Source organism: Mesoplodon mirus (genome assembly GCF_964341445.2).
Source record: "Mesoplodon mirus genome assembly, chromosome: 12".
NCBI lineage: Eukaryota > Metazoa > Chordata > Mammalia > Artiodactyla > Ziphiidae > Mesoplodon > Mesoplodon mirus.
Window position 1 is genome coordinate 83103233 of NC_138988.1, and position 26380 is coordinate 83129612.

The 26380-nt window shown below is 51.3% G+C and overlaps 2 protein-coding genes across 3 annotated transcripts; both read left to right on the top strand.

Annotated features, from left to right (window-relative positions):
- Nucleotides 1-307: 307 nt before the first annotated feature.
- Nucleotides 308-13196, top strand: SLC44A4 (solute carrier family 44 member 4; the record flags this gene model as incomplete). Its single annotated transcript, XM_082639086.1, has 21 exons — nucleotides 308-341; nucleotides 2004-2052; nucleotides 2521-2594; nucleotides 2729-2807; nucleotides 3773-3872; nucleotides 3955-4080; nucleotides 4244-4304; nucleotides 5646-5730; nucleotides 5814-5897; nucleotides 6176-6411; nucleotides 6501-6600; nucleotides 7106-7198; nucleotides 7468-7570; nucleotides 10830-11083; nucleotides 11170-11264; nucleotides 11384-11487; nucleotides 11599-11672; nucleotides 11881-11951; nucleotides 12050-12144; nucleotides 12276-12360; nucleotides 12958-13196. 21 exons carry the CDS (start codon nucleotides 308-310, stop codon nucleotides 13074-13076), a joined length of 2121 nt encoding a protein of 706 aa, XP_082495212.1. The 3' UTR covers nucleotides 13077-13196.
- Nucleotides 13197-13439: 243 nt separating this feature from the next.
- Nucleotides 13440-25367, top strand: NEU1 (neuraminidase 1). Of its 2 annotated transcripts, XR_014295480.1 has the most exons (7): nucleotides 13440-13770; nucleotides 14209-14401; nucleotides 15123-15385; nucleotides 15996-16178; nucleotides 16363-16585; nucleotides 16691-19028; nucleotides 19157-25367. XR_014295480.1 is itself a non-coding variant. In XM_082638048.1 (6 exons), exons 1-6 carry the CDS (start codon nucleotides 13609-13611, stop codon nucleotides 16915-16917), a joined length of 1251 nt encoding a protein of 416 aa, XP_082494174.1. In that variant the 5' UTR covers nucleotides 13440-13608; the 3' UTR covers nucleotides 16918-25367. The 2 variants fall into 2 exon arrangements, 1 of the variants encoding a protein (XP_082494174.1); XM_082638048.1 differs by having other exon boundaries at nucleotides 16691-25367.
- Nucleotides 25368-26380: the final 1013 nt, after the last annotated feature.

Sequence of the window (26380 nt, forward strand, 5' to 3'; positions counted from 1 at the left end):
GGCAGGAGGGTGTAGGCGTGACTGTACTACGCTTGAAGTAGTTTGCAAAATTCTGAAGGGTTTTCTTAGAGCGTGGGAGTCCTTCAGGCCATGGTCCACGAGGCCCGAGCAAGCAGCCCTGACCTGACCCACGTACCAGGCTTGCCTTCCAGCTTCCAGCCCTCCAGCTCAGAGCCTAGAAGGAGGAACTAGAGTGTGTCTGGGACCACAGGCAGGGGTGGGGCTGTGACGGGAGGGCGGGAGGGCGGGGCTGGTGGCAGGTGAGCTGCCAGGTCTCCCAGGCTCCAATCACTCTGGAGACTGAGACATGGGGGGAAAACAGGACCAGAACGAGGTCTACGGTGAGGCTGGGGGTGAGGCTGGGGTGGGGGCCCAGGACCCGGCGAGGGAGGGATAGCCTGCTCGGGGGAACGGGGGCTGGGCCGGCACCAGGGAGAGGAGCTGAGGGGAGTCGTGGTCCCCGAGGGGAGGGCCCAGGGAACAGCTGATGGAAGGAAAGGGGGTCCTCGGAGGAGGATGGGGTGCAGGGGCTGGGAGCCATTGCTGAGGAGCCTTTGGGGTGTGAAGCTGGGGTCTGCATGAGGAGGGGGGCTGGAGTCCCTGCGACGAGGGGGTGATGCCACGCCTCGACTCTGGGCCCCTCAGGACAGGGCCCTGGAAGCAGAGCCTGAAGGAGGCAGGGGCAGGGTCCTGAGCAGAGGAAGGGGCTCACGGGCTGGGAGGAGTGAGCTGGGCTCTGGGCCGCTGTCAGGAGGAACAGCTTGGGGTCCCTGAGAAGGAGGCGGAGTTTCAGCCTGGACACTGGGTCTCTGAGGGGAAAAGGCGCTGCGGATCTCCCTGCCGGGGTCTGTGAGGAGTGGCGGGGGAGTGGGTTCTGCTGGGGGTCCCTGAGAGGAGTAGGGGCTGCAGATCTTGGTGGAGAGAGAGCGCTGGGGACCAGCCTCTGGGTTCCCTGCTAGGAGGGAGTCTATCTCAGAGTACACTAGGAATAGGGGCAGCAGACTTCTGGGGCTCCTGTGAAGGGTAAGGCCTGAGGAGAAGGAGTAGGCAGCCTGTCTCCAGCATCTCTGTGAGGGGCAAAGGCTGGGAGGCTGCCCCAAGGGGTCCTGAGGACAAGGGCAGGGGGCGGGGTGGAGGCGCCTGCTGGGAGGGGGACCTGGGACCAGCCTCTGGGATCCCTGTGAGCAGTGAGGGCTAGGGCCCTGCCTGCAGAGGTGCCTTGGGGTTTCGGGGGTCTGAAATTCTGGTCTGGAAAGGAAGGAACCCCAAGGGAGGGACCTTCCAGAGGCGAGGCTTGGTCCGAAGGGAGTTAGGGGAGGGAGCAGTGGGGACACCCCACAGACTTCCTGGAACAGCTTTGGGCCAATCATCGACATCGCGTCTGAGAACCACGGAGGGACAAGAGTCCAGAGCACCTGGGAGAATGGACCGCACCCCTTCCCACACTCTTGCTCAGCCCGCTGTCCTCCCTCCTCGGTGCCCATACGGGACCCTGGCTGCCTGGCCTCACCTCCGCCCTGTGTGTACTCAGGGAGGACCAGGAACAGGACGGGCCACAAACTGCCCGGCTCACGTGTCACCCTGACTGCTCTCCCAGAGACTGGCAGTAGCCTGGGGACTAAGCTCCCTTCCGGGTGGAGGTCTACAGGGCACCCCCCATCCCCAGTCCCTGCGGGAATTCATGACTTTGGCTGAGGGCCTTGAGGTGTGACCCGTAAATGACCCATAAAAAGCTGCCCTTTCCCCTCCCTCCAAGGCCGCCTGGTTGGAGTTCACAGTGATCAGTGAAGCTGCTGACCAAGCCCTGATACTACCTTTCCTGTTCTCTAATTTCCCCTCCTGCCAGCCCTGCCCCTGTCTATCTCCCCCCAGACTCCTGGGGGCCAGGTAGGACCCTGGTGCAGGGTAGCTCCTGCTGTGGGGGAGGGTTTGGAGGGACTGGAAATGGGGGGAGAGACCCCTCTCCATGCCTCACCCTCCACACTCCTCCCCATGCCCTTCAGGGAAACCAGCCAAATATGACCCCTCCTTTCGAGGCCCCATCAAGAACAGGTGAGTTCTGGGCACTGCGCTGCTGGGGTCAGGGTGGGGCGGAGGGGGGTGGTGTCTGGGTTTTGCTTCGTATTTGCTGAAATATTGGTAAGAAACTTGTGAGGAAAAAACCTCCTGCCCCAGGAGAGTGGTGGCCCTGGGGAGACTGTTGTGTGTGGAGGGGGCACAAGGGGGCTTCCCGGCTGCTGGTGATGTTCTGTGTCTTGGCCTGGGAGCTGGCTTCACAGGCATGTGTCCTTTGGGAAAATTCATCCAGCTGAGCACTTCTGAACTGGGCCCTTTCCTGTTTTAAACTTCAGAAGAAAGTTTACCCACCCAGAAAAAGGTGTTTTTAAAGAGAATAAAATGAAAGCTACCTATGCCTACTTTCCAGCATCCCCCAACTCTCCAAAGCACGACTCCTCCAGACCATGCCACCCCCACTCCCCAGCATCCCCTCTCCAAAGGTTTCCCCCATTTCTCTCCAAGGAGCTGCACAGATATCATCTGCTGTGTCCTCTTCTTCCTCTTCATTCTGGGTTACATCGCCGTGGGGCTTGTGGGTGAGTTTCTGGCAGTGCAGAGCTGGGCAGTGGCTGGGGGACATTATTGTCCCAAGGAGGGACCACACCCACAGCCTTTCCCTCTTAAGTCCCTGCCGCACTCCGGTGATTCATCTGTGTGTCTCTGTCTCCAGCCTGGGTGTATGGAGACCCCCAGCAAGTCCTCTACCCCAGGAACTCTACTGGGGCCTATTGCGGGATCGGGGAAAACAAGTGAGTATGAAGGCAAGAAGAGGGGGCAGGAGGGAGGTGAGATGGGGGATGGGTAGGCGACCACTCCACCTCAGCCTCCCTGAATCTCACCACTCCAGGCCACGCAGAACAGCCTCCACTGCTGGCCAGTGGCTTCTGAGTCCCCCTAGAATTAGGAGACAGCAAAGAGTCATGGTTAAATGCATGGGTTTTAGGGTTCAGAGATGGTCATTTGAATCCCCAGCTGGGCTAAGTAAGTTCTGGTTTGTGACCTCTGGCAAGGTACTCAACATCTCTGAACTTTGATTTCTTCTTCTGAAACACAAGGATGATTCCAGAAGCAAGGCTATCAGTCCCAGCATGCAGGAAACCTTCAATAAATAATAAAACCACTAACATTTATATGGCATTCCAGGCAGGCAGTGTACTTTACACACACAAACTCATTTAAACCTTGTGAGGTAGGTACTATAATTTTACATGTGATGGAACTGAGGCAGTGAGTGGTTAGATGACTTATTCAAGGTCATAAAGCTGGCTCCAGAGTTCAAGCTCTTAACCATTTTGTTAGCAGTGACGATGCTGAATTCCTCTGGGCAATCTTTCAGGTGTCTCCCATACCTCCCCAGCTGAGCTGAGCTTCCAGAGGCCAGGAACTGGGCCCATTGCACTCTTTTTTTTTTTTTTTTTTTTTTTTTTTTGTGGTACGAGGGCCTCTCACTGTTGTGGCCTCTCCCGTCGCGGAGCACAGGCTCCGGACGCGCAGGCTCAGCGGCCATGGCTCACGGGCCCAGCCGCTCCGCGGCATGTGGGATCCTCCCAGACCGGGGCACGAACCCACGTCCCCCACATCGACAGACGGACTCTCAACCACTGCGCCACCAGGGAAGCCCCCCATTGCACTCTTGAGGCACAGCCCTGGCAGTCCCTCTCTTTCCCCGAGGCTTGACCAAGCCCTGATGCATACGCTTCCTTCTCTCCTACAGAGATAAACCGTATCTCCTGTACTTCAACATCTTCAGCTGCGTCCTAACCACCAACATCATCGCAATCACCCAGAATGGCCTGGCATGCCCCACACCCCAGGTCAGAGTCTGGAACCTACCTCTGTCCCCAGATCTCCCCCAGGGTCTGGATACCAGCCGCTCAGCACGCTCTCTGCCCCCAGGTGTGTGTGTCCTCCTGCCCAGAGGTCCCATGGACTGTGGAAACGCACCAGCTCACACAGTCGGTCGGGCAGGTCTTCTACGCAGCAAATAGGAACTTTTGTCTGCCAGGGGTGCCTGGGGACATGGTGAGCGCTGTTCCCAATGTCCTTGCTAAGGAGGGTCCATGATGAGGGAGGGTGGGAGGGGGAGCTGGGTAGATGATCGTGGTGGTAGAAAGGGGACTCACTCCTTCATCTTGCTCTGTGTCTGTGTGTCTGTGTGTCTGTCTGTCCTCCCCCCACCCTCCAGCAAGTGCTCCAAAGCCTGAGACAGGAGCTCTGCCCCAGTTTCCTCCTCCCTTCCACTCCAGGTGAGAAGCCACATTCCTTCCTCAGACATCATCCAGTCCTAGATTTTTTTCCCTCAAACAAGGGAACCAGGCTCACAGAGAGCCAAGTCACACAGCTTGTCTGTGACAAAATCGGAATGAGCACCAGGTCTTCGTTTTTTTTCTCTGCCGCGTGATCATCCTACAGTCAGATCACCAGTGCTTATTATGTACCTGCTGTGTGCCAGGTACCGGGGACAGGTGAAGCGAAGATGAAAACTGCTCCCCTTTTGGACTACATCCTAGGTGGTGAGATCAGAGCTGTTCACGAAGCGACTGCATGAGATTGCCATGAGAACATACGTGGGTGAACGTACACACATGCATTTATGTGCAGGCACAGGAAACAGACTGGAAGGATGTTCACCCAAATGTTAAAGTGACTGCGGCTGGGTGGTGGGATCACAGTTGGGTTTTTTTTTTTATAGTTGACTTTTTTTGTTGTTGCTCTTTTTCCCAATATTAAATGTTATTTTTAATAGAAAAAAAATTAACTATAGCATGAGAAAAGATATCCACCTCTCAATAGGTACAATAGGAAGTATCTCCAATGAGTGCTCCAAGGTCAGATAGATCTGGATTTAAATTCCAGCACTTTCCAGCTGTGTGGTCTTAGGAAAATGACTCAACCTCTCTGAGCCTTGTTTTCTCATCTTTAGAATGTAAATGCAAAGCAAGCCTGCCTGGCAAAGCTGTCGTGAGGGTCAAGATAAATGGCTCTGTAGGCACATAATAGGTGCCACAGGAGATAGGGGTGGGGCCAGAAGGCTTCCTGGAGGGGGTGAGATGGAGATGGAGCTGAACAGGGCATCATGGATGGGATTTCTGGAGGAGGAAGCACAAAGGTACAGAGGGGAGGGGAAAGTGGCTGGGCTCAGACGATGGGGACTTAAAGCCTGGCCGTGAGCCTGGGCACTCTCCAGGGCAAGGCATCTGGAGGTGTCTGGGCAGCAGAGTGACCTAGAGCCCTGGAATGCCAAGGTCCGGGCTGTGCCGTGTCTCCCGGGCACTCTGGCAGGGTCTGGATTGAAGGGTGGCAGGGGTGGGCGTGGAGGTGCTGTAAGAGGCAGGCCAGAGGGCAGGAGGGTCTGAACCCAGGCAGTGGCAGGGTGGGGAGGAAGGAGCATTAAGAGACAGTGAAGGAAGCATGGGCTCCTGGGGCAGGAGCTCCCTTTCGGCTGTGGAATCAAGAGCAGCCCTCTGAGTGGGGCAGAGCCCTTCTCAACTCTGTCCCTAAGGGCACGACGGGCTGGGGTGGGGGCCAGAGACTTTCAAGACAAACTCTGGGCCCTCCCACCCAGTCGCCCGGTTCTCTCCCTCCAGCTCTGGGGCGTTGTTTTCCATGGTCCAATAGTACTGTGCCTGAGCTCCCAGGGATCTCCAGCACGTCCATCGCCCAGGGCGTCAGGTGGGCATTCCCTTGCCCCTACATCTCGGTCCCGCTCCCCCTTCCCACTCACAGCCCCATCTGACTCTGTCTTTCCCCACCAGTGGTCTTCTCGACAGCCTCAACGCCCGTGGCATCAGTGTCAAGATCTTTGAAGACTTTGCCCAATCCTGGTATTGGATTCTTATGTGAGTCACCACATTCCCCTGCTCTCTTGTCCTTCCCTTCTCCCCACTCTGACCCTCTATCCCTTAGCCCACCGTCTGAAACAGAGCCTTTGGGCAGGGGAGGAGGAGCCAGAGCTCAGAATGGATCCCAAGTCCAACAGGATTTATAAAAGAAAGCGTGGGGTGGGGGTGCTGATCTGGGGACATTGGGGGTTTGAGGAAAGGTATTTGGGGGCCTCTGAAAGGGGAAAGATATGGGGGATGTGGGGTGACCCTCACCTATGTTTCCCTGCCCTCAGTGCCCTAGGTGTGGCTCTGGTCCTGAGCCTGCTGTTTATCCTGCTTCTGCGCCTGGTGGCCGGGCCCCTGGTGTTTGTGCTGATCATAGGGGTGCTGAGCGTGCTGGCATACGGCATCTACCACTCCTGGGAGGAATACCGCGTACTGCGGGACAAGGGTGCCTCCATCTCCCAGCTGGGCTTCACCACCAACCTCAGCGCCTACAGCAGCGTTCAGGAGACCTGGCTAGCAGCCCGTGAGTGCCCTGCCCACCCATGAACCACCAGCCACCCAAGGGCTGCCCTGGCCATGACCCAGGCCACTCTGCCCCCTGTCCACTCTCAGTGATCGTGCTGGCTGTGCTTGAAGGCATCCTGCTACTGATGCTCATCTTCCTGCGGCAGCGGATTCGCATCGCCATCGCCCTCCTGGAGGAAGCCAGCAGGTCAGGGCCCATGTGGGAAGGAGAAGGGGCAGAGGGCGGGGGGGGGGGGGGCCAGGATGGGAGTGCTGGAAAGGTGGCAGAGCACTGGAGGAGAAAGGCAGCACAGCACAGTGATTAACATTGCTGTGTGGCTCAGCCTTTCTGTGCCTCAGTTTACGCATCTGTAAAATGGGAGTAACAATAGTTCCTACCTTGTAGGGTTGTCATAACGATTAAATTAATTAGTGTCTTGTCAAGTGCCTAAAACGTGAAACAAGCCCTTACTCTCCCTGAAGCCGCCCCTGGTGGCTTCTTTGTGGCTCTAGTTTCCTCTAAAGTTCCCTTGAGCCTGATTTATTCAGTTCAGTTCTTTTAGGGAGCTCCTACTATGTGCCCAGCCTTAGGGGGAAGGAGCAGGCCCTGGAGAGGGCAGAGGTGTGGCCTGTGCCAGGGTCAGCACCGTGAGAGGATGGGTGGGGACTCGGGGGGCTAGCCTCACTGGTGTACTGCTCTCATCTCCCTGCAGGGCTGTAGGGCAGATGATGTCTGCCATGTTCTACCCGTTGTTCACCTTTGTCCTGCTGCTCGTCTGCATTGCCTACTGGGTCATGACTGCTCTGTATCCTTTGCCCACATGACTGGGCCCTCCTGGAGCCCTTGGGGGTGGGGGGCAGGGCAATACTTTTGTAGACAGTGTGCCTTAGTGTGATTGGAAGAAGGCACCCCTTCCTCCCAGCAGACACAGCCCTGCCTTGAAAGAGCAAGCACAGGCTGAATTTCAGCCCCTCTGTGCAGTGAACAACCTGCTCAAGCACCTGGGAAGGGGTTGCTGAGGAGGGGAACTGTGGAGGCCCCCACGTCACCATGCTTTCCTCGACTCCCCTCTGGGTACCTGGCCACATCGGGGCAACCCCAGTACGTGTTCTGGGCGCCCAACGTCAGCTTGTCCGGCTGTGAGAATGTGCCAATGAATACATCATGCAACCCCATGGTGAGGATTTGGGGTGGACCTGGAGGGGCACCAGTAGGGCTGAGGGGACCTTAGAGAACAACTGGTTCAAATCCCTCATTGTGCAGAGGAGACTGAGGACCAGAGACGGCAAGGGGCTCACTCACGGGTCACACAGCAGGCCCCTAGCAGAGCCAGAAAGGGAGTCTGTCTGCAGACTCCAGATCTCCCGCTGAGCCACCCATTGTGCTGCAAGAGGAGGCGTGCTGTGCCCAAGGGCAGGGCCAGGCCCTGGGGCAGGTGGATCTCAGAACTTCTCCATCCCTCCCCAGGATATTTCTCTGCCTAGAGGACCATTAACCACTTCACCCTTTCAGTCTCAGTCCGCTCACCTGTAAAATGGAGATAATCTTAATATCTGTGCCTCAACGTGGCCGAGAAAATTAAAGGACATTGGGCACATGAAAGTATAATGGCTGGCACCTGATAAGAGCTGATAACTGTAGATTGGTTTTGTTTAAGTTATCTTTAGTTAGGCTTCCTCAGAACACACTGTTCTAGGCAATAGGCAGGTGGGCTCCCTGGGGGCCTGGGAGAGTAGCTGCTACCCCAAACTCTCCCCTGTGAAGTTCCCAGGGAGTGAGGCTGCACTGCTGGGTATTTACTGTCAAAGCTTTCATGTGGCCACCACATCAGAACTGGGACCATGGGCTGTGCCCACAAGCATTAGCCCCACTCTAAAAAAGGAGAGGGAGGTCGTTTACATTTAAGGAGGACCCATTATGTGCCAGGCACTGGCTATACAAAGCCCCAAATGAAGTACTTCTTGCTTTCAACTTGCTTATGACCTAGTGGTGGGGACTGACACAAACCCACAATTACATACAAAGTGGAAAGTGGTTATAAATTCTTGTTATAAAATTTCAAACAGACCAGTCCCTCCCTTAGGAAGCTTGCACAAGCCTCTTAGATGGCCTCATCCACCAGAGGGCAGACAGCAGAAGCAAGAACTATAGTTCTTGCTTATAATTCTTATAATTATAATTCTTATAATTCTGCAGCCTGTGGAAGGAAAACCACATTCACAGAAAGATAGACAAAATGAAAAGGCAGAGGACTTTATACCAGATGAAGGAACAAGATAAAACCCCAGAAAAACAACTAAATGAAGTGGAGATAGGCAACCTTCCAGAAAAAGAATTCAGAATAATGTTAGTGAAGAATGTTTAACAAAGACCTAGAAGAATTGAAGAACAAACACCTAAAAAAAAAAAAAGAAAGAAAAACACCTAGAAGAATTAAAGAACAAACAAACAGAGATGAACAATACAAAAACTGAAATGAAAAATACACTAGAAGGAATCAATAGCAGAATAACTAAGGCAGAAGGAACGGATAAGTGACCTGGCAGACAGAATGGTGGAATTCACTGCCACAGAACAAAGAAAAAAGAATGAAAAGAAATGAAGACAGCCTAAGAGACCTCTGGGACAACATTAAATGCAACAACATTCGCATTATAGGGGTCCCAGAAGGAGAAGAGAGAGAGAAAGGACCCAAGAAAATATTTGAAGAGATTATAGTCAAAACTTCCCTAACATGGGAAAGGAAATAGCCACCCAAGTCCAGGAAGCCCTCCAAGTCCATCCATGTTGCTGTAAATGGCAACATTTCATTCCTTTTTATGGCTGAGTAGTATTCCATTGTATTTCTGTACCACATATTCTTTATCCATTCATCTGTTGATGGACACTTAGATTGCTTCCATACCTTAGCAATTGGAAATAATGCTGCTATGAACATCGGGTGCATGTGTCTCTTCCAATCAGTGGTTTTGGGTTTTTTTTTTCCAGGTGTACAGCCAGAAGTGGAATTGCTGGGTCGTATGGTAGTTCTATTTTTAGCTTTTTGAGACACTTCTCACACTGCTTTCCACAGTGACTGCGCCAATTTACTTTCCCATCAGCAGTGTACAAGTGTTGCCTCTTCCTCACATCCTTGCCAACATTTGTTGTGTTCCTTTTGATGATGGCCATTCTGACAGGTGTGAGGTGATATCTCATTGTGGTTTTGATTTGCATTTCCCTGATGATTAGCGATGTTGAGCATCTTTCCATGTGCCTGTTGGTCATCTGCATTTCCTCTTTGGAAAAATGTCTATGCAGTTCTTCTGCCCTTTTTTTTTTTTAATATAAATTTATTTATTTATTTATTTATTTATTTATTTATTTATGGCTGAGTTGGGTCTTTGTTGTTGTGCGCAGGCTTTCTCTAGTTGCAGCGAGTGGGGGCTACTCTTCGTTGCGGTACGCAGGCTTCTCATTGCGGCGGCTTCTCTTGTTGAAGAGCACAGGCTCTAGGCGCGGGCTTCAGTAGTTGTGGCTCACGGGCTTTTGAGTGCAGGCTCAGTAGTTGTGGCGCATGGGCTTTTGAGCGCAGGCTCGGTAGTTGTGGCGCACGGACTTAGTTGCTCCGTGGCATGTGGGATCTTCCCGGACCAGGGTTTGAACCCATGTCCCGAGCATTGCCAGGTGGATTCTTAACCACTGCACCACCAGGGAAGCCCCGTTCTGCTCTTTTTTTTTTTTTTTTTGCGGTACGCGGGCCTCTCACTGTTGTGGCCTCTCCCGTTGCGGAGCACAGGCTCCGGAAGCGCAGGCTCAGCGGCCATGGCTCACGGGCCCAGCCACTCCACGGCATGTGGGATCTTCCCGGACCAGGGCACGAACCCATGTCCCCTGCATCGGCAGGCGGACTCTCAACCACTGCACCACCAGGGAAGCCCTCGAGTTTTTAAAGGCAAATTCTGAACATTGTGCCATTTCACCTTTAAATATATCAGGATGGATCTCAACAGTTAAGGACTTTTAAAAATCATAACCCTAACGTGGGAAAGGAAAACTACACCATTATCACACTGAACAAAATTAATGGCTCCTTAGCATCATCTGATACCCAGTCTGTTCAATTTTGCTAGAAAGTGCTTTGGTTGAAGTTGCAGAGGCTGCTCTGGGAGGGGACAAGCTGTTCAAGTGCAAAGGAGAGCTAGGCATTGGTCACACTGCCTTCATACCATTAAGGCTTAGTCCACACAGCCTGGGCGCTCTTGTGCCATCCAGAGACTGGAGACTGAAGGAAACTAATTACACTCACACAGTAGGCAAGCTGAACCCTGTCTGAACCCAGAGATGGATCTCCTGGAAGGAATGGGCTTCCCCAATTCTGAGGAGGCTGTTACCACCCTCTGCTCTGGGAGGGCAGGAGCTGGTTGGGAATGAGCCTCCTCTGCCTGCCTCCCCAGGACCAGCCGGTGAACTCCTCCTGCCCAGGGCTGATGTGCGTCTTCCAGGGCTACTTGTCCACAGGCCTAGTACAACGTTCTCTCTTCAACTTGCAAATCTACGGGGTCCTGGGGCTGTTCTGGACCATCAACTGGGTACTAGCCCTGGGCCAGTGTGTCCTGGCTGGGGCCTTTGCCTCCTTCTACTGGGCCTTCCACAAGCCCCGGGACATCCCTACCTTTCCCCTGAGCTCTGCCTTCATCCGCACACTCCGGTAAGCCTGGGGCAGGGGGCTGGGAATTATGAAACCGGGAGTCCTCTGACTACCTGCCTCTGACTACCTCACTAACCCCTGTGCAGTTACCACACTGGGTCAATAGCCTTCGGAGCCCTCATCTTGACCCTGGTGCAGATAGCCAGGGTCATCCTGGAATACATTGACCACAAACTGAGAGGTGAGTCGAGGTTGGGGGCTGGGCAAGGCTAGGCTGATCAGCTGGATCCTTGGGGGCTGGAGGGGGCGCGGTGTGCTATCAGGGGCCAGTGACCAAACGTGAGCCCTCTTTACCCCCAGGAACCCAGAACCCTGTGGCCCGCTGTATCATGTGCTGCTTCAAGTGCTGCCTCTGGTGTTTGGAAAAGTTTATCAAGTTCCTGAACCGCAATGCATACATCATGGTGAGCCCACTCCATGAGCAACCCCTTGCTCTGGGGACCCTGGATGCGGGCCTCCTACCCTGGCCTAGGTAAGCTCACCACAGGTAACTCTGAACTTTCCACCTCCCCCAGATTGCCATCTATGGGAAGAATTTCTGCGTCTCGGCCAAAAACGCCTTCATGCTGCTCATGAGGAATATTGTCAGGTCAGGCTGTCACCCCCCACCTCCATGGCCTCCCACCCATAAGCATGCTGTGCTCAGAAGGGCCTTGAGCTTGGTTTAATCTCTGCTGCCTCCATCTTGAAATGTGAACAGTGTTTGTTTTGCATCTGTCATGGCAAGTTATATAGCCAGTTCTACTCCCAGCCCTGCCAGGCCTCTTACCCCCAACCTACCCCAACTCCTTGTACAGGGTGGTCGTCCTGGACAAAGTCACAGACCTGCTACTGTTCTTTGGGAAGCTGCTGGTTGTTGGAGGTGTCGGTAAGGACCAGGGCAGGGAGTTACAGAGGACAGGGGTGCTGGGCAGTTTAAGAGGTGACCTCAGAGGAGTGATGCTGACCTCCAGATCTCTCTCACAGGGGTCCTGTCCTTCTTTTTTTTCACCGGTCGCATCCAGGGACTGGGTAAAGACATTGAGAGTCCCCAACTCAACTACTACTGGCTGCCCATCATGGTGAGTGACACCCCCCCAACCCCCCACCCCCATACCTTCCCAGCCCCACCCTCCACCCCAACCCATCCCCGACGCCCGCTTCACCTTCCAACTCTCCAAAGGAACCCTAAGGGAAACCTTGCATCTTGCAGACCTCCATCCTGGGGGCCTATGTCATCGCCAGTGGCTTCTTCAGCGTTTTCGGCATGTGTGTGGACACTCTCTTCCTCTGTTTCTGTGAGTCACACCTCCACCTCCTCTCCTCAACTTAAAGGTACCAGATCATTCAGGCTTTTTTGGAGACTTGATGCTTCTAGAAACAGCGACCTCGTGAGTTACAGGAGCCAGAGCCTCTACTAACATCCTCAGGGCAGGTGTTTGGGAAGAAAGGAGGGAGTGAGCTCCCAGGCTCCTAGGCTCTCCCAAGAAGGAGCATTCCAGGGGAGAGGCCTCTGGTATCTTCCGCTAGAAAATCTAGGAAAGAAGTTAGCCACAGGAGACTTCCCAGCAGGTGGCTGTAGTGAGTGGGGATTTTCTCACCCTACTGTATGCATTCATTCAGGGTTTCGTGTGTACCGGGCTCTGCGCTAAGCAATTGACATGTATTTTTTCCGTTAATCCTCATCACGCTATGAAATATTTTTGACACCCCCCCCTTTACAGACGAGGAAACTATTACATAACCTACCGAGTAGGTTGCAAAAACTGCCCCCCAAAATCAGCCCGTGGTGGCGCAGCCTGGAAACCAGGGAGCTGTCTCTTAGTCCCTGATTTTCCCGGGGAGTGGGGTTGGCTCCCAGCGGTGCGCTCTTATGAGTCTATGTCGTGCCTCAGTGGAAGACTTGGAGCGGAACGACGGTTCCGTGGACCGGCCCTACTACATGTCCAAGGCCCTTCTGAAGATTCTGGGCAAGAAGAACGAGGTGCCCCCAGGAGACAAGAGGAAGAAGTGAGAGGCGCAGCTCTGATCCAGGACTGCACCCCGCCTGTACAGCCTCCCAGCCTCAACCCGCCTTCCAGATCTCGATTTTGTAGTAAAAAGATTTTATTAAAAGACTGATATTTTGTTTTCTCAAAAACTCTGGGACTTTTATTTCCTCCTACATGCTGCCCTTTTTAACCTCGCCTGGCTCTTTAAAATAGATCCCGCCCCTATGACGTGACCCAGGTGCCTCGGCCAATCAAAAGGCTCCTGAGGAGTAATGCACGCCCCCTTCTTCACCCCAGCCAATACGCTTCCGGCCGGGGTCACGCGCTCCGGGGCTTCAAAGAGGGCCAATTGGAAAGAGGTAGCTCTGAGGCGCCGAAGAGTCACGTGGGGAGTCGTGCGAGGGCCAAAGAGAGTCGCGGAAGCGTGGCGGGCCGGCTGGGATTGGGGCGGGTTTGAGGGTGACATCTGAGCGTTTAAAGGGCCGGGGTCAGTTGACGAATCCAGCCCGCGTCTAGTCCTGGGGGTGCCAGGGTCGCTGCTGCCGCGAGGGAGAGATGACTGCGGAGCGGTCCGGCACGGTGCCCCTGGGCAGACCCGGGAGACCGCGAATGCTGGGATCATGGGGAGTCTGTAGGGTTCAGGTGTTTGCCGCGATCTTCCTGCTGCTGTTGTCTTCAGCAGGAGTCGGGGCCAGGGCAAAGGACGACTTCAGTCTGGTGAGTCACCCCTCGCATAGCCCCATCCCCGACTCACGCAGGCGGTCTGTGCCCAGTTGTACTCCAGGACCTAGGCTGCTGAGCCCCCTCTCCTCCGAGGGACTCTCCGACCCCGTTCCCTCCTTTCCCAGTCCGTTTCCCTCTCGGGGCCCTTGTCCTCTTTCCCTCTGAGTCTCCTCTTTCGAGCTCCTTACCCTTTTGAAGTCTCCCTGTCCCTGAGGGCTTCTTGTCCCCTCGTAGTCCCTCCCCCTCTCCGAGCCCTCAGTTTCGCTCCGAACTCTCCTCAGGGTTCCCCTTCCTTGTTCTGGGACCCCTTCTCCCACTCGGGATCCCCATCACCCTGCCTCTCCCAGGGACACCTGACTCCGAGCCGCTCTTCATTCACCCTAAAACCCCAAGTCACGTTTGTTCTGTTGACCCTTCCTCCTCGCTTCGTAGGTTCATCCGCTTGTAATCATGGAGCAGCTGCTGTGGGTGAGCGGGAAGCAGATCGGCTCCGTGGACACCTTCCGCATCCCGCTCATCACCACCACTCCTCGGGGCACTCTCCTTGCCTTTGCTGAGGCCAGGAAAATGTCAGCATCGGATAAAGGAGCTAAGTTCATTGCTCTGCGGAGGTCCACGGACCAGGGTATAAAGATGCCTGGGTCACAAGAGGCTGGATGGGTGGGGAGCTTGACCTGCCTTAGGACCCTGAGGCTGCTGGATCCCTGAAGAGTAGAGGGAACCTAAGGTGGGAAGGTGTCCAGGGCAGTGATCTGGAAATTGGGCTCACCAAGGAGTTGAACATTCATTCAGACATTTACTGAGCACTTACTATATACCTGACATTGTTCTAGGTTCTGTGAATACAGTTATGAACAAAACAAAGCAAAAATCCTTGCCTTCACAGGGCTTATATTCTACTGGGGTCGGGGGAGACAGACAATAAACATAATAAATAAGTAAATGTATTTTTTGTATTGGGAGCTGATAAGTGCAGTGGAGAAAAATGAAACATGGCAAGAGGTATGGAGAGTGCCAGAATTTGACTGTAATTTTAAGTAGATGACATTTGAGCAGACTCAGAGGAGGTAAGTGAGCCTGGAAGAAGAGCCAGGCAGGTGTAACAAGCTTAGACAGAGTTCCCCCCCACACACAAGGAGGGGAGTATTTGAGGAATGAGAAGGAGTTTGTGCGGCTGGATGTAGTGAGCAAGGGTAGAATAGATAAGGTCTGAGAGGTAAGGAGGGGCAGGTCTCGTGGGGCCATCATAAGGCCTTGGGTCCCTAGCAGGAGGTGAAAATTGCAGCGAGTGGTGGAAAGGGAACCTCCAGAGTGCTCACCCTGGGTTTCTTCCCTTTTTTCTTTAGGCAGCACATGGTCTCCAACAGCTTTCATTGTGGACGATGGGGAGAGCCCAGATGGGCTGAACTTGGGGGCAGTGGTGAGCGATACAACAACAGGAGTGGTCTTCCTTTTCTACTCCCTCTGTGCTCACAAGGCTGGCTGCCAGGTGGCCTCCACCATGCTGGTGTGTAGCAAGGATGACGGCGTTTCCTGGAGTTCGCCTCGGAACCTCTCCTTGGACATAGGCACTGAGATGTTTGCCCCCGGACCGGGCTCTGGCATTCAGGTCTCTGTCCTGAGATGGGTGGAGGGGGGTGCCTCCTAGAGAGTCTGCCCCGTTATGGACTCCTTTGCAAAGAGAAGATCCTGTGAAGTCAGATTTTTCTGTCTTAGGTGGCATTCCTTGGAAGAAAGGGACATCCTGGGAGGAACACCCTACCAAGGGAAGGTGGAATTTTGCCATTGGCTTCCCATCTGGGGGTTGTCAACAGGGCTGCACTAGTCCATGTGCAGATTAGAAAAAACATTAGAAAGTCCTGTGCAGATTAGAAAAAAGCCCTCCTTTGGGCAGACACAAGCCTGTGCCATGGTCCACAGCTTGGCCTGTGAACACAGGTTGGGTTTAAGCTCCCATCTCCCCCTGTGGCTGGGCCCCCTTGTCCTGTGCACAGCCTGTCCAGAGTACACCCTGGATGTCCCGAAGGAGCTTATCGTGCCAAAGAGCTTCTTAATTCAGACAGTGGGTGTTTGTAATGCTTGTGGAACCCTCAGCAAGCAAGGACAGAACGGAAGAGGACAAGGTGTGTCCTCACACTTAGGAGGTGGTGGGTTCCCCTCCCCTGCCTCTGAGCCCCCTCAGTGTCTCCGTCTGTGGCACCCCTATCCTTTTCCCACAGAAACAGCGGGAGCCTCGGAAGGGCCGGCTCATTGTGTGCGGCCACGGGACGCTGGAGCGGGACGGGGTCTTCTGCCTTCTCAGCGATGACCATGGCGCCTCCTGGCGCTATGGGAGTGGGATCAGCGGCATCCCCTATGGCCAGCCCAAGCGGGAAAATGATTTCAGCCCCGACGAGTGCCAGGTCAGGAGTCCATGGGCTGTCCCCCACCCGCTCAACCTGCTCTGTCCTCCAGAGCACCATTTCACTCACGGACCCCGGGCCTGGCTGCCCAGCTCTGTGCCACCCAGTCTTGCTCCCTCAGGGACGGGGCCCTTTGCCCCGCCCCCACCCTGCATCTTCCTGAAGCCCTCTTCTCTCCGCTCAGCCCTTTGAGCTCCCCGATGGCTCAGTGGTCATCAATGCCCGGAACCAGAACAACTACCACTGCCACTGCCGAATCATCCTCCGCAGCTACGATGCCTGTGATACTCTGAGGCCCCGTGATGTGACCTTTGACCCTGAGCTTGTGGACCCTGTGGTAGCCGCAGGGGCTGTAGCCACCAACTCCGGCATTGTCTTCTTCTCCAACCCAGCCCATCCAGAGTTCCGTGAGTATCTGCCAGGTGGGGTCGGCGAGGAGCCCCCGTGACCTAGAGAAGGAGGCCTTCTCTAGGGGGAGACCTTCCTTCCCCTGACTCTGGTGCTGTTCCCAGGAGTGAACCTGACCCTGCGCTGGAGCTTCAGCAATGGCACCTCATGGCAGAAGGAGACGGTCCAGCTGTGGCCGGGGCCCAGTGGCTACTCCTCACTGGCAACCCTGGAGGGCAGTGTGGGCGGGGAGGACGAGGCCCCGCAACTCTATGTCCTGTATGAGAAAGGCCGGAAAGAGTACATAGAGAGCATCTCCCTGGCCAAAGTCAGCGTCTATGGGACACTCTGAGCTGTACACCTGCCACGGGGGTAGAAGGCCCTGGACTCAGCCTCAGGACCATGGGTCTGTAGAGGGTCTACTGGAGGAGCCTAGAAGACGGTCCCACCTTCCTTTAGAGTCTAGCGTTTTGCAAAATCAACTTCTCTTTGACAGGGAAATCATTCCTTAGGACTAAAAACCTGGCTTCTCCCACATAGGAAGAGCTGCCCACACGTGGGAGCACCTCTCTTCCACATTGCTGGGTCTGCCCCCTGCCCTTTCTGCCCTCTCAGGGCAATGATTGGTCCTTTTCTTGGACAGGGCTAGGTGGGCCTGTAGCATTAAATAAATGTGAACTCAGGGAATTGGGGAAGGCTTACCTCTTTGGAGTAAGATACTGGCTTTGGAGAGGGTTGGTGAAAGTTCCAGAAGGGCAGGACGTTTGGTTTCAAGGTAAGGAACAAGGTGCACCACCCACTTTGACTATGTATGAATCAAAATGTTTATAACTTAACGTTCTTAATGAAGGAGAATGAATATTTGCAGAGTCTCTGTGGTTCTGTCAGTGCACATCTTCACGTCTGTTTTCCTCGTGCACACGTGTGGGACTGGGAGTGTGTTTTGGGGAGGAAGCTGGTGTGCTTACTGCCTGTGAAAATCTGTGACTTTGGCAAATCAAATCCTTTCTTTTTCACATTCCTTCTTATCACAGAAATACAGCTTGCTCTTAACAAGTGTAATGAGGAGGAGGAGGAGGAGCCTCATAAGATAATTAAAAACTGGCTGTTTTGTATTTCTAAGGTGGGGTGAGATACTGTCCTCCATGAAACAGGGAGCAGGTGTGTAAAATGCAGATGAGAAGCCTCTCCCAGGCCAGCCTGGCAGAGAAATAAGCACTGTGGCAATTATGTGAGAAAACATCTCATCCTAAAGGAGATGCTGTGAAAACAGCTGAGTGGGACAGCCACAGCTTTTCTCCATATGGAAAGAAAATGCAATGCCTGGATGAGACGGTAGGAATGTTCAAGACATTCTTTTCTTTTTTAAAAAAATATTTATTTATTTATTTGTTTGCTTATTTATTTATTTGGCTGCGCCGGGTCTTAGTTCCAGTTCCGGCATGCAGGATCTTCGTTGTTGATGTGGGATCTTCGTTGCAGCACCTGGGCTCCTTAGTTGTAGCATGCAAACTCTTAGTTGCGGCATGCATGTGGGATCTAGTTCCCTGACCAGGGATCGAACCCGGGCCCCCTGCATTGGGAGCACAGAGTCTTATCCGCTGCGCCACCAGGGAAGTCCCTGCATATTGCATTTTGATGTTTCTTAAATCTCAGTCTACAGTAGTTACACCTCCTATCCTCTCTTCTTTCTCTCTCTCTCTTTTTTTTTTTTCTTTTTGATACCGTCTACACAGAAATATGTTCATTTGTCCTGTAGAACGTTCCACTCTCTGGATTCATCTGTTTCTTCCTCAGAGTGTCATTTAACTTTTTTCCTCCATCCCTTGTATTTCCAGTTATCAAACCTGAAGGTTTAATTAGATTCAGATTCCACTGGGTGAGGGAGGCGGGGGTGGGGGGTGGACAAGATTCCTTCCCAGGTGCTCTGTGTTTCCTATTGTGCTCCCTCAGGAAGCAAGTGCTGCCCGCTTGTCCCTCTCTGAGTAAAGCTGAACTGAGTGATGGGTTCAGATGGCCAGAGCCTGACCCCTCCTTTGTAAGGTTTCCCCATCAACCTTCCAACTGACAGTTTCATCCACAGATGAGTTTTGCCTGAATCAATTATTTCATGAGGGGTTGTGAAATGTTGGTTTTTGAATTCTATTATTTTGTCCTCATTTATTAGCTGGAATTCTTTAGTAAAAGGGAACTGTCCCTCATCAAGGCTGTTGGGTTACCCTGAAGCATGATTTGTATGGGAAAGTCAGGATAAATGCTTCATTTCTCCCCTTAACTTACCAGGTCTCAGAGTAACCTGATGTAATATTTTACCTTGGCCAGTAAACCACCTTGTTCCCACACAGGACACACATACAGAGGCAGAATCTATGGGCCTGCGGGGGGACATCTGAGGGAAGAAATATGCAGAGCCGAACACAAGCAGCATGGCCGGGGAGGGCGGGCTCTGCTCTTCTAACACAGGTGGAGGAATAGATACGACGCAGGAAGCGCGGTGGGGGGGTGGCATCTGCAGCAACTGGGACATCTGCTATCCACTGCCACTAAAAATGCACATCTGAGAAAGTCTCGCTAACAACTTTCTTTATCAGAAATAATGGAGGAGAGAGAGGAAATGGTACCATGACTGTCTGCCACATAAGCTACTGCCTCGTGAAGGAGACATGGCAGGGGGCTCGTAAGGAAGTGATCATGTTCCTTCTTCATAGCCAAGAACCCTCAGCTAAGAGAGAGGCTCCTCAAGGAAGGATCTCCTCCCCTGGAGGGGGCGGAGCGGAGTCATTATAAACCAGAGTCCTGGCCCTACCCCAAACCTGCCTGTAGGTGCGGTGTCTCTAGAATCAGTCCAGGACCTTGATTTTTTTTATTTTAATATATTTTATTGAAGTGTAGTTGATTTGCAATGTTGTTAATTTCTGCTGTACAGCAAAGTGATTCAGTTATACGTTTGTATATTCTTTTTCATATTCCTTTCCATTATGGTTTATCCCGGGATACTGAATATAGTTCCTTGTGCTATACAGTAGGACCTTGTTGTTTCTCCATCCTATATGTAATAATTTGCATCTGCTAATCCCAAACTCCCAATCCTTCCCTTCTCCGCCTCCACTCCCCGTTGGCAACTGCAAGTCTGTTCTCTGTGTCTGGGAGTCTTTTTCTCTTTTGTGGATAAGTTCATTTGTGTCATATTTTAGATTCCACATATAATTCCTCTAATAATTGGTGATGTCGAGCATCTTTTCATGTCCCTGTTGGCCATCTGTACGTCTTCTCTGGAAAAATATCTATGTAGGTTTTCAGCCCATTTTTCGATTGGGTTGTTTTTGTTTTGTTTATTTTGTTGTTATTGAGATACATGAGCTGTTTGTATATTTTGGAAATTAAGCTTTTCTCGGTCACATCATTTGCAAATATTTTCTCCCAGTTCGTAGGCTGTCTTTTCATTTTGTTTATGGTTTCCTTTGCTGTACAAAAGCTTGTAGTTTGATTAGGTCCCATTTGTTTATTTTTGCTTTTATTGCTATTGCCTTGGGAGACTGACCTAAGAAAACATGGGTATGATTCATGTCAGAGAATGTTTTGCCTATGTTTTCTTGTAGGAGTTTTATGGTGTCATGTCTTATATTTAAGTCTTTAAGCCATTTTGAGTTTATTTTTCTGTATGTTGTGAGGGTGTGTTCTAACTTCATTGATTTACATGCGGCTGTCAGCTTTCCAAACACCACTTGCTGAAGAGACTGTCTTTTCTCCGTTGTATATTCTTGCCTCCTTTGCAGGACCTTGCTTTTTTGTTTTTTAATAAATTTATTTATTTATTATTTATTTATTTTTGGCTGTGTTGGGTCTTCATTGCTGCACACGGGCTTTCTCTAGTTGCAGCGAGCAGGGGCTACTCTTCATTGCAGTGCGCGGGGTTCTCGTTGTGGTGGCTTCTCTTGTTGCAGAGTAGGGGCTCTAGGCGTGTGAGCTTCGGTAGTTGTGGCTCACAGGCTCAGCAGTTGTGGCTCACAGGCTCTAGAGCCCAGGCTTGGTAGTTGTGGCACATGGGCTTAGTTGCTCCACGGTATGTGGGATCTTCCCGGACTAGGGCTCGAACCCGTGTCCCCTGCGTTGGCAGGCAGATTCTTAATCACCGCGCCACCAGGGAAGTCCGGGCCTTGCATTTTTATTTATTTATTTATTTATTTTTCTTTTTGCGGTATGCGGGCCTCTCACTGTTGTGGCCTCCCCCGTTGCGGAGCACAGGCTCCGGATGCGCAGGCCCAGCGGCCATGGCTCACGGGCCCAGCCGCTCCGCGGCATATGGGATCCTCCCAGACCGGGGCACGAACCCGTATCCCCTGCATCGGCAGGCGGACTCTCAACCACTTGCGCCACCAGGGAGGCCCCGGGCCTTGCATTTTTAAAAGGAACCACAGGAGAGTCTAACACTGGGGTCTTTGGGCTGCACTTTGAGAAACTGTCTCTTAGACGTTTTAGCCTAGACTTAGGAAGACTAGATTTCAAAACACTGAAGAAAAGATCTCAAAAGAGAAACTGTTTCAACAGGAAGAATTTGTGTTTAAAAAACACCAATAGGGCTTCCCTGGTGGCGCAGTGGTTGAGAGTCCGCCTGCTGATGCAGGAGACGTGGGTTCGTGCCCCGGACCGGGAAGATCCCACATGCCGTGGAGCGGCTGGGCCCGTGAGCCATGGCCGCTGAGCCTGCGCGTCCGGAGCCTGTGCTCCCGCAACGGGAGAGGCCACAACAGTAAGAGGCCCATGTACCGCAAAAAAAAAAAACCAAAAAAAACACCAATAACCATAAAAGATGGCAGGGACCAAACCTGCCTGTTTACCTGGGCATCTTAAACCCCGCCACAACACCTAGCACATGGTGGATGCTTAATACAGGAGGAAAGGCAAGTCCAGGATGGGTAAGGAGCTGGGCCAGTGTTTCTAAGTGTGGTTCCAGGTAGGTGGCAGCCACTCCCTGGGAACATGTTAGAAACGCTTGACCTTCCCCCTATACTGACCACCCCTCTCCCCACCAGACCTGCAGAATCAGAAGCTCTGGGGGTGGGGCCCAGCACTCAGTGTGTTAGCAAACCCTCCAGGGGATTCTAATGCACATTTAAGTTTGAAAACCAGGGTTAGAACACAAGTCAGGGGTGCAGAAAGGGTTGAAGAATTGTTGGCTGGTTGGCCTTTTTTCTTTTAATATAAAGGGGGAATTAGAAGGAGTGGCAGGAGACTGAAAGGGGAAGGTATGTGCTTATTTGTACAAATAGGACAAAGTGGACTTTGAAAACTACAGCCTGGTGAGTGCCACCTGGATCAGCAGCCAAATTCTAGCATGGAGCCCTAACCCCCTAACACAGGCCCTTCTGCCCCCTTCGAAGCCTCTCACCCCTCCCCCCAGCCCCTTGGCTCAGCATTGAGAAGACTCTGGGCTCTCACTGTTTATCAGGCTGCCCTTGAACAATAGAAGGAGGCTAACAAGTAATATTGAGCAGCAAAGACCAGGGACCAGGCACCAGGTACAGTTTCTCACTAATTCAGTCCTCACAACCAGAAGTCATTATCAGGAAGGAGCAGGACGAGGTCCATCATTTTTGCCCAAAAAAAAGGATTAGGAAAGAAGATCTAAGACAAAGGCTTGCATTTCTTTTTGACAAAAAACAAACACACACACACACACACACAAAACGGACTTAAATTTACCACAAGGAAAGGGTAGGTCTTCCCTTTCCTAATATTCTGGATAGAATATTTTTTAAAACACATTTTTAGGGAATTCCCTGGTGGTCCAGTGGTTAGGACTCTGCACTTTCACTGCCGAGAACCCAGGTTCAATCCCTGGTCCAGGAAGTGAAATAGCACAAGGTGCATGGCTCGGCCAAAAAAACAAACAAACAAACACATTTTTAGTGTAGGGATTAGTTGGTGAGAAAGTAAGGGAAATCTTCAAAAACCAAAAATAATGGACAGCAAGAACCCAGAAAAACAAATGAGCCCTGGAGCTGGCATTTGCCCTGAGGACATCAGTCAATGCTGAGTGACCAAATCAGAATTACAGTGGATCACAGATTTGCAGTCAGGATATAAAGCCAAGGTCCTGAGAAGTTCTGGAAATTGTGAAAGGAAAATCAAATGGAGTTGGTATTGCTAAGAGAGCTCTCTAAAATGGAGCTGGGAGGCCATTAAGGAAATGTGACTTATACACATCTCAGCCTGGATGGAATCTGACCTTTTGACTTTATGAAGTCATCCAGAACACCTACTAGAAACTCAAAATACATATAAAGTAACTCGTGACAGTCTACTTATCAGACCCCTACCCTAAAACAACCTGTGATTCCCTGTGGACAAATATTTTCTGACTTAGTCAATCATAATTCTCACTCAACTTTAACAACCTTGTGGCTTTGTGTCTTTATAAGCCTCTGACTCTTTCTTTTCCTTGGAACACATTTTCGGGGTTACCCGAATCTGTGTCTCCCTAACTGCAATTCTTAAGACTCCAGATAAACTCTTTTCTTATTTGCAGCCTCCTGCACTATTTTTTTTTTTTTAGTTGACAAAGTTAAAAAAGAGCATTGGTCCCACCCCCGCCCCAGGGTGGGAAAGCAGTACTGCCTTGGGTGCAAAATTTAAGAGAACACCAAAAAACTCAGGAATCAAGATAAATCATGTTTTAGTGCAATTAAAAAAAAGTCAAATTGGCAAACTACAGCTCACAGGCTGACTACTCTTTGTAAATAAAGTATCAAAAGGCCACATCTTCAGTGTGGGAACTGGCCTCCATCTTTGCTCTGGATAGAGGGGGGAAAAAGAAAAGGAAAATAAATAAAAGTATCTGGAAAATTCCTAACAAAAAGTTCATACTCCCGTGGGATTAACACCAGAAGTCACATTTCCTGTGGCCTCCAAATCTGCCAGCCACACATTTAGCAGTACCTGGTCTTAAGCTCAGTGGTGAGTACATGTTGTTTATTAGTCTTCTTTAAATTGTACATAATTATTATATACACTTTTGTGTATAATAATAAGTAGAAGGAAAATTAAAAATAAAATAAAATGAAATAGAAGGAAATAAAAGGAACAAATAAATAAATAGAAGGGAGAAGATAAATGGAGACCTCTGGGTAACTTGTCAAAAATACAACCACAGGGCTTCCCTGGTGGCGCAGTGGTTGGGGGTCCACCTGCCGATGCAGGGGACACGGGTTCGTGCCCCGGTCCGGGAGGATCCCACATGCCGCGGAGTGGCTGGGCCCGTGAGCCATGGCCGCTGGGCCTGTGCGTCCGGAGCCTGTGCTCCGCAACGGGAGAGGCCGCAGCGGTGAGAGGTCCGCGTATCGCAAAAAAAAAAAAAAAAAAATACAACCACAAAGGGACTTCCCTGTGGTCCAGTGGTTAAGAATCCGCCTTCCAATGCAGGGGACATGGGTTTGATCCCTGATCAGGGAACTAAGATCCCACATGCTGCAGGGCAACTAAGCCTACGCTCCACAACTAGAGTGCCCACGCACAACTAGAGTGCCCACGCACCACAACTAGAGAGCCCGTACACTGCAACGAAAAATCCCGCGTGCCACAACTAAGGCGCAACACAGCCAAAATAAATAAATAAATAAATAAATATATATATTAAAAAAAATACAACCACAAAGGTGGTGTCCAGAGGGAATGCCAACGTGCATCAAGAGAAGATGAGGTTGGAGGGAAGAGTGAAGATGCATAATCAGCTTTATGCTTCAGTATCTTAAGTCCAGCTAACTTTGTGATGTTCCTGTCAACCAATTTAAGGGAGGTGTGTTGTTTAACCTTCACTAAGCTTGGTTTTTGTATTTTGGAATCCCTGAAGCTGTTGAAGTGCCCTTGCCATTGGAGGTGGGAGCCTGGTAGAGAGCAACTCACATGTTCCTTGGCCAAGATTCTAAAAGGAGAGGTCAGGGGAAGGCCAGTGTCTGCACATCTGAGTCTCAGCAAGGCACTTGATAAGGTCAAGGGTACCACAGGGAAATTTCCTGGACCCATGTATACAAAAAGGAGGGGGAATTCATTTGCCACCACTGGAGGACAATTTTACACCAACCCCTTACACACACAATACTGTAAATACAGGAAAAGAATGAATCATTTCTCCTACGTTTGCAGTAGGAAAAAGTAATTCAGTTTAGACAAAGTACGAGTCGAAGAGATGACTTATTACTTGTTTTACAGAAGAATGTCAGCAAATAAGTGTAGAAAGAATAATCAAATTGGAAAATCATCATTTTGCAAACTTGAGTGAAAATTCCCATTTGAAAGTTGCCCTCCCTGAACCAGGAGGACAAGAAGTCGGCGACCAAGAGAATTCTATACAAACAGAACTTGTTGGGAACTCCCTGGTGGTCCAGTGGTTAGGACTCAGCACTTTCACTGCCATGGGCCCAGGTTCAATCCCTGGTTGGGAAACTAAGATCCCACACACACACAAAAAAAAAAAAAAAAAAAAAAGCAGAACTTGTTAAAACTAATTCTTACCTTCTTTAGCCTCCCCCCATAGTTTAGACACTTTTCCACAATTGTCTCTTTTGTTCAACCTTACGTAAAAGCAAGTATGCCATGTCTTTGGGTTTTCATTTCTTTATGAAGTCTCATGTCATGTAAAACTTAAATAAATGTGTATGCTTTTCTCCTGTTAATCTGTCTTTGTCAGGTTGATTTTTCAAACCCAGCCAGGGACCCTAAGAGGGTCAAGGAAAACTATTTGCTCCCCTACACAGGCAAAGATCATCAGTGGATGCCAAAATCATTAGGTTAAGGTTGATGGAGACTGGATATTCATTCACAAGATGCTGAAACCAAGGGTAGTCAGCAGTTAGCCATTAATAAATAATAAACTGTAACCTGCCTTCACTGATCAAGCTCACTTCGTTTTTACAAAAAAACTTGCATGTCCTCTGAGCATCACATAGCCTAAACAATGTTTGCCCAAGTTGTTTTTTTGAGATTTGGAGTTGTCTGTGTCCAGTTCAAGATAGAACCAGTTAAGACTGGTTAAGACCACTGACCCTCCATCTGGGCATGCAGAGTGTCTGGGCACAGAGTGTCTGCTCCATGACATTTTGACATCAGAAGGAAAAAAAATTCACCCTCAGCGCATACTAACACAGCCATTTTCTGAACATAGGTCCCAAGAAGAAGCCTGTAGCTTAGTTGTGTCTGTGCAGAACGTTGATTCAGCACCTTTCTCTTATCTCTAATTACCTTTCCCCACACCTCAGCTTTATCCTGTGAATACCCCAAGCCCCTTGCCTTTTTGGGAGGAAAATTTGAGACTTGTTCTCTCATCCCCTCAGTTGGCTGCCTTGTGGATAAACTCTCTGCTGCAAACCTAGCGTTTGGCTTGCTGCGCATCAGGCAAACAAACCTGGTTTGGTAACAGTGCCAAAGGATTAACCCACCTTGCCACTCACCAGGGCGAAAAGCACCTCTGCAATGAAGAGATAGATCCTGGGGGTCACTACTTTAACCGGGTGATCAAACTAAGGTCAAGAATAATGGAACAGGGGGCTTCCCTGGTGGCGCAGTGGTTGAGAGTCCGCCTGCCAATGCAGGGGACACGGGTTCGTGCCCCGGTCCGGAAAGATCCCACATGCCGCGGAGCGGCTGGGCCCGTGAGCCATGGCCGCTGAGCCTGCGCGTCCGGAGCCTGTGCCCCACAACGGGAGAGGCCACAGCAGTGAGAGGCCCACGTACTGCAAAAAAAAAAAAAGAATAATGGAACGGGTGGGATAGGGAGGGTGGGATAGGGAGGGTGGGAGGGAGATGCAAGAGGGCAGAGA

Excerpts from the sequence above, each read along its gene's own strand:
- NEU1 (XM_082638048.1), top strand. The coding sequence starts at position 13,609 with ATGACTGCGGAGCGGTCCGGCACGGTGCCCCTGGGCAGACCCGGGAGA. Across the intron at positions 13,771-14,208 it reads CAAAGGACGACTTCAGTCTG|GTTCATCCGCTTGTAATCAT; the intron begins GTGAGTCACCCC and ends CTCGCTTCGTAG. Across the intron at positions 16,179-16,362 it reads TCAGCCCCGACGAGTGCCAG|CCCTTTGAGCTCCCCGATGG; the intron begins GTCAGGAGTCCA and ends CTCTCCGCTCAG.